The sequence below is a fragment of the Phalacrocorax carbo genome, chromosome 6, assembly GCF_963921805.1.
Source record: "Phalacrocorax carbo chromosome 6, bPhaCar2.1, whole genome shotgun sequence".
NCBI lineage: Eukaryota > Metazoa > Chordata > Aves > Suliformes > Phalacrocoracidae > Phalacrocorax > Phalacrocorax carbo.
This window is the reverse complement of record NC_087518.1, coordinates 35,534,366-35,540,365: the sequence shown is the minus strand read 5'-3', so window position 1 is coordinate 35,540,365 and position 6,000 is coordinate 35,534,366. Positions and strand designations below refer to the sequence as shown.

The 6,000-nt window shown below is 59.8% G+C and overlaps 1 protein-coding gene across 1 annotated transcript; it reads right to left on the bottom strand.

Annotated features, from left to right (window-relative positions):
* Positions 1-4,167, bottom strand: CRIP1 (cysteine rich protein 1). The gene is made up of 5 exons (XM_064454702.1): positions 4,042-4,167; positions 1,027-1,121; positions 849-906; positions 668-715; positions 1-360 (listed from the first exon to the last, which is right to left on the bottom strand). The coding sequence occupies exons 1-4, from the start codon at positions 4,079-4,081 to the stop codon at positions 675-677; spliced, it is 234 nt and encodes a 77-aa protein (XP_064310772.1). The 5' UTR covers positions 4,082-4,167; the 3' UTR covers positions 1-360; positions 668-674.
* Positions 4,168-6,000: the final 1,833 nt, after the last annotated feature.

Genomic DNA, 6,000 nt, shown 5'->3' with positions numbered 1-6,000 from the left:
TACATGGGGGAAGCATCTTTTGGTCTGGGTTTATTAAAGACTGAAAATACATCTGTGGGCCCACCCACAAGACCTGGATGCCAGAAGCAGGGCTGGGTTTTGGCTGGAAGGGTGCGGTCTCCTCTCCAGGCGGCCTTCAGTAATACTGGCCAAACTTCCTATCCGGCAGGGCGTCCCAACGCCCCCATCCCGGCAGCACTCCATCTGGAGTGGAGCCCCTCTCCGCACCAGCCCCAGCCTCAGTTACTTATTGCTCTTAACATGCTAGTCTAGTGTAGAGTGAATTAAAAATGAAAATGCATGTCTGCCGCGGTGCATTGTGCTGTCTTCAGTCTGTGCTGGGAACCCTGGCCGTCAGACCTGGAGAGGGATGGAAGAGAAGGGTGGATGAATTCAAGCTGGGCTGGGAGCAGAGGCATCCCAGGGACAACAGTGCTCTGGAAGAGACCATCTTAGCTGACACGCCACAAAGCAAAAGCCTTTTGGGTCCACTGCCAGAGCTAAGTGGGTGCCGACGGTCACTTCGGGCTGGCGGAGAGGAGGAGCTGGCACCCAGTAGGTTGCTACTGAGCACCAGCGCAAGAGCTGGGGGTCACAGCCAGCCCATAGAGCCTGGCCAGCCCTCCCAGCCGGAGGCAGGAGGGGAGCTCCAAAGGGAGGCACCAACCTGAGGTTTACTTGAACGTGTGGCTCTCGGCTCCTCCCCGGCCGAACCCTGGAAGAGAGCCACAGCCAGGTCAGTCTCACCGTGGGACAGCGAGTGCACCAAGGGATGCACCTCACCAAAAGGTGGGAGCCCTGAGCCCCCCTTCCCCTCCTTCCCACAACCCCAGGGACAGCAGCCCTACCTTTGGGCCCGAACAAGGCAGCATAGCAGGGGTGGTTGCAATATGGCTTGCCGTCATGCTGAAGGGAAAGAGTAAGAGCATCAACCCCGATTGCCCTCCAGCTCCATCTCTGCCCATCCCACCCCTCCTGCAGCCCCTAGCTGCAGGGGATAGGGACCTCTTGGGCAACAAACCTCACCTCTGCATGGCCTCCAGATGTCAAGGTCTTGTTACACTTCTCACATCTCAAGCAGGGCCGGTGCCAGTCCTTCCCCAGAGAAGTAACCTTCTCAGCTGCCACAGAAAGGAGATGGGTTAGTTGAGGCACTGATCAGTTTTGACAGGTTAGCCTAGGGAGGATATTTTTGGGCATTTTCTCAAGCCTGTTTGTCCAAGACAGAGGGCACCATGTTTCAAACCCAAGTGCTCGTTGCACGCACACATTGCCGTGTTCATCCAGGCACCTGGATCTGAAACCACTGTGCCATGCCCAGGGTGAATGCCAATGCATCCATGTGGACAGACCAACTTGCATCCATCTTCCAGAAATTTGGGGTCCTCCCACCTTCCAACATCAGCCTGCAAGGGGATGAATCTTCCCGGCCAGCTGGAGCCCCAGCGATCACTAGAGTTGGCAGGAGTGAAGGGGGGATGCTGGTGAGGACCAGGGAGGCAAAGCCATTGCCATGCCCTGACCTGACACAAACCAGTCCCTTCCAGCTGCTGCCGCTCCAGCCACAGCTCCGATTTTGCACACACCATGGCAAACCAGAGCGGGGCTGGAGCTTGGCTGGCACCCAGGCGGCGGGGGGCAGGGGACAACGTGCTGTTTGCTGGGGCCAGGATGTGTTTATAGAGAGAGCAGGGAACACAGGGTGGCTTTTAATTGTGGCACGGTGGGGAAGGAGGGTATTTTCTACAGATTCATGTGCTTGTCCTATTAGCAGCTGCACTCCTGGGTACTTATTAAGTGATAAGGCAGAGCTTTACACAGAAACGCAGTCAGAGCCAGGTCTGACTCTCCCAATGCCTGCAAAAGGAGGTTGCGCGATGGGACCAAGCCACTGCTGGCAGTGCATGCCCTGGGGGGGGCCCTCGGCAGCCCAGAGCACCTCTTCTTTGGAGTCCAAATATGCCCACAACAGCTTATGCAAGGAGCAAGCCGGCGGCTGCAGAGGTGGGAGCGGGGGCACTGCTGAATTGCCACGAGACAGCCCCGCTGCCATCGCCCAGCAGCACAAAGAGCCTCCTGTGTCTGCAGCCTGTCGGGGGGCCACAGCATCCTCCCTCTAACAGCCCCAGAAGCCCAAGCCTGGCCCACGGCGGGGCCCTCCCATCACAAGGTTTCTGGATGGAGCTCAGCCTCCCCACCTCTTGCACAAGCATTTGCACCAACACACAGGCAGGAGCTCTGCCAAGGCTCGCTGCAGCAGGGCCCCCCGCAGCTCTTGGCCACCCAGGCAAGATTGCCCTGGAAAGCTGGTGGTAGTCCTCTCAGCATCACCTCCCCCTCATCCCTACAGACACAATTCATCCAAAAGCAGCCCAAGTCATGCCTGAGCATGACCACCAGGCTCCAAGAGTCCCGGGGTGCTCTAGAGCAGGGCTTGCCCTGCCTCCTCTGCCAGCACTCCTTATCTCCAGGCACAGAAATCAGGCAGCAAGTTCCATCCTCCAGCCACTTTTAAACCCTCCTCAGCCTCTGCATCAATAGAAATGGTTTCGTAAGACCAGCCTGATAAGCACAGGGCCAAACTCCTCCTTGGTCAAACGGCCCTGTCCTCACGCCTCTGCAGCCACACCTGTGGGCACAGCAAACCCAGCTTGCCTGGACTTGGGATCAAAGTAGATCCACAGAGACACAGGAGAGGCAGACACTGACACCAGTGCCTTGGTAGTTGCTGCCATCAAGCCACATGGGTAAATGGGGTGCCCCAGGACCCTTGGTCACAGGAGGGAGCCATGAACTTCTGAAACCCAACCTCAAAGCCTGGCTGCAAGCGGCTTTGAGCAATTTAAGCTCAAATTTAAGCAAAGATGTTCCCCAACCACAGGAGTCACATCCCCAGCAGCACCCACGCCAGTCCAGCACAACAACCAGGGTGGGCATCACTAACATACACGGCTGTTTGGCAAGGAGAGCAACCCCTGTGTTTGAGGCAGCAAATTCTGTGGCAGGGCAGAAGTGGAAGATGGGGCGCACACACAAAAGCAGAGCAGAAATAAGGCAGAAAGAGCAGAATTCAAGGATGGCACTTGGACTGCAACTCCCTCATCTCCAGTAAATTAAAAAGCACGGAGCACGTACAAGCTGCCTCCAGCAAATGCCCCCAAGCTCAGCTAAACCAGGGAAGAGGGGAGGTCTGGCAGATGGAGCCTCCCTGTTCCAGCAGCTGCTGCCAGCAGCGCAAGAGGCTCAAATGCCCCAGATACCCTCAGGCAGGACAGCAGGACCACGGCACCAGAAGGGGCAGGAGCCTGGAGCTTGGAGGACCTGAGCATGACCACCAGGCTCCAAGAGCCTCCTGAAGGCCAGCAGCAGACAGAAGCCCAACAAGGTCGTGGATAGCCTGCAAGAGTGGATTAAAAATAATGCCCCAGGGCTGTCATCTTGCTGTGATAAACCACACAGGACAACATGTGGGCAATGCACCCACCCAGGATTATGCCCGAGGGCAGGATTTGCCCTTGGGAAAGTGCTTGGGAAAATTCACAGGCTCTGAAAGAGCAGGGGGCTGCACCAGCCGGGCCTTTGGGCTCCAAACAGAGCACACTTCAGGGCTGGCCCAGCTGCCTGCCTCAGCATGGGGCTGCAGGAGGTGCTGGGAAGGAAACAGGGCTGAGCTCACGTGCCGTACCGTGGCCCCGTGTGCAGGTTGGGGCTACCCACAGCACCCCACACCATGCAGCGAGGCACCTTCTCCTTGGGTGGATTTAGAGGGCCACCCACCTGGGGAGCCCCGGAGACCCACAGCAGCAGGGGTGCACAACTTTGGGGCACCCCAAGAATTTTCAGTGCTGGGGCACCCAAAAACGGGGCACCCAGGACCCGAGGCGCGGAGATGCACAGGAGCCTGTAAGCACCGGGGAGCCACAGCATCGGGGTGCCCGCGATCCGAAGCCCAGCGGGGTGCAGCATTGGGACACCCCAACTTAAGCAGCCCTGTGGTCCCCGCGGCGTGGAGGCGGCCGGGGAGGGAGCAGGAGCCCTTACCGAAGTAGACCTCCTTCTGGCAGCGGGGGCACTTGGGCATGCTGTCGGCTCGGCTCGGCTCGGCTCGGCTCGGGGCGCCGCTCGCACCGACTGTGGGATGCTCCGCGCCGGCCCCGCCGGAGTCACTGCCCGACCGCCCCGCCCCGCCCCGCTCCGCCCAGATGTGCAGCTCCGCCCGCAGCTGGAGGTACGCACCCGGGGCACAGCCCTGCGGGGGCTCCCAGGGCGGGGCCCTGCACCCCTTGCATCCTGCACTCCTTGCAGCCCTACACCCCCTGCACCCTTTGCCCACCGCAATCCCTCCACCCGCACTTCCTGCACACCCCCCGCACCCCTTTTCACCCTTTGCACCCATGCCCTTTACATTCTGCAGCCCTACACCAGTTGCACCCTTGCACCCTACACCCCTTGCACCCCTACATCCACTGCACCCCACACCCCCTGCACACCCCACACTCTGCAGCCATGCCCCCTCTGCACCCCAAGTCACTGCACCCTGGCTCCCTTCATGCTCCCTGCCCATGCTTGTGCTGGGCAGGTGGCCAAGAGCCCTGCTCTGAGCGGGGCTGGAGGTATGATTGGCATCTGTCATTTAACCACAGTCCCAGATAATGATTCATGGGATGCTGACCACCAGGGCTCGCCCCCTCCAAGCACAGATCTGTTTCTCCCAAGGGAGTGTAAAAGTCACCCTTCAGGCAACTACTTCTGCCCGTGGGGAAGTTTGGAGAACGAGACGAAGCAGAGGGGAGCTATAGGGCTGTAACCCGCCTCTTGCAGGACCTTGGGGAATGGCGTGGGTGTGGGACGCGGCTCTGCTCATTGCAGAGACCCAGCCCATCTGCATCGTTGACTGTTGTCATTTTATCAGGAGCAAGAACTTGCTGTTCCTTTGTGCTTGGCTGCGAAGGAAACCAAAAGCCTATCCAAAGGTCTGTTTTGTATGAAACAATCCTCCCCAGGGCATGTTGCTGTGCTGCAAAGGTCGTGAGGGCTTGTGAAACACAGTGCCAGGACGTCTAGTGTCTGCCTCCCGAAATGCAGGGCACCCCTTGCCCTCCCGCCAGCACAAACAGGGCCCTGTTCACACCAGAGCCCACCCGTGGGTGCAGGAGGAGAGGCAGCAGGCTGTGCGTGGAGGTGCAGTTCATGGTTTAGCTGGGATTCTTTATGACCCAGCCCAGCTCCAGCCTCCCCTCCCAGAGGGAGCCCACTGTGGCCCTCGGTCCAGGGCTCACCCCACCTGCTGGCAGCCCCACCGAAGGCTGGGGAGCGCCTCCTGCACACTGCTGCAAGGGCACCACTGGGCTCAGCAGGGCGATCAGCAGCCCGTGCTGGCAGGGACATCGCTGGGAAGCCTGCTCCAGGCTAAGGCGTGAGTCACCCTGAGACAGTGTCTTACAGCATGGGAGGAGAGGGGTGTCCTGCAAGGGCTGCTGCCTCCACCCTGCCTCCTCCTCATCCTTCCTGCCCCGAGGCGCCTAACACAACCAAGCACAGTATTTCAGCCCCACCACGTCCCCCTGCACTGAGCCACAGTGCCCCACAAGCACCCAGCTGCATTGCTTGGGCCAGGATCCCCATCCCTGCCCCACGCAGGGTAGCACTGGCACCCTGATGAAACACAGGGGACAGGGTATGTCCTCCCTCCAGTGGCCCTGCTTCCCCTCCCACATGGTGCCAGGCTGCTTTGAGGCCGCTGCCCAGCTAGGACAGCCATCTTCAGCTGTGCTCCCTTTTAAGGTGGGTTTTATGCTGGCTTGCGGCTGAAAACTGGCCTCTCGCAGGTCTCCTCTGGCTGGCCCACCCCTGTGGCCAGTCCCCACAGGCGGCTCAGCCTGCGGCAGGAACACTCCTGTCCCAGCCAGGACAGCCTGTGCCCCCACACTGTGCTGCATGATGACTGACCCAGCTGAGCAGAGCCCAGCCACCCCCTCGCCTGGGTTCCCCCATGCACTT

Excerpts from the sequence above, each read along its gene's own strand:
- CRIP1 (XM_064454702.1), bottom strand. The coding sequence starts at position 4,081 with ATGCCCAAGTGCCCCCGCTGCCAGAAGGAGGTCTACTTCG. Across the intron at positions 1,122-4,041 it reads CCAGAAGGAGGTCTACTTCG|CTGAGAAGGTTACTTCTCTG; the intron begins GTAAGGGCTCCT and ends TTTCTGTGGCAG. Across the intron at positions 716-848 it reads TGCCTTGTTCGGGCCCAAAG|GGTTCGGCCGGGGAGGAGCC; the intron begins GTAGGGCTGCTG and ends GCTCTCTTCCAG.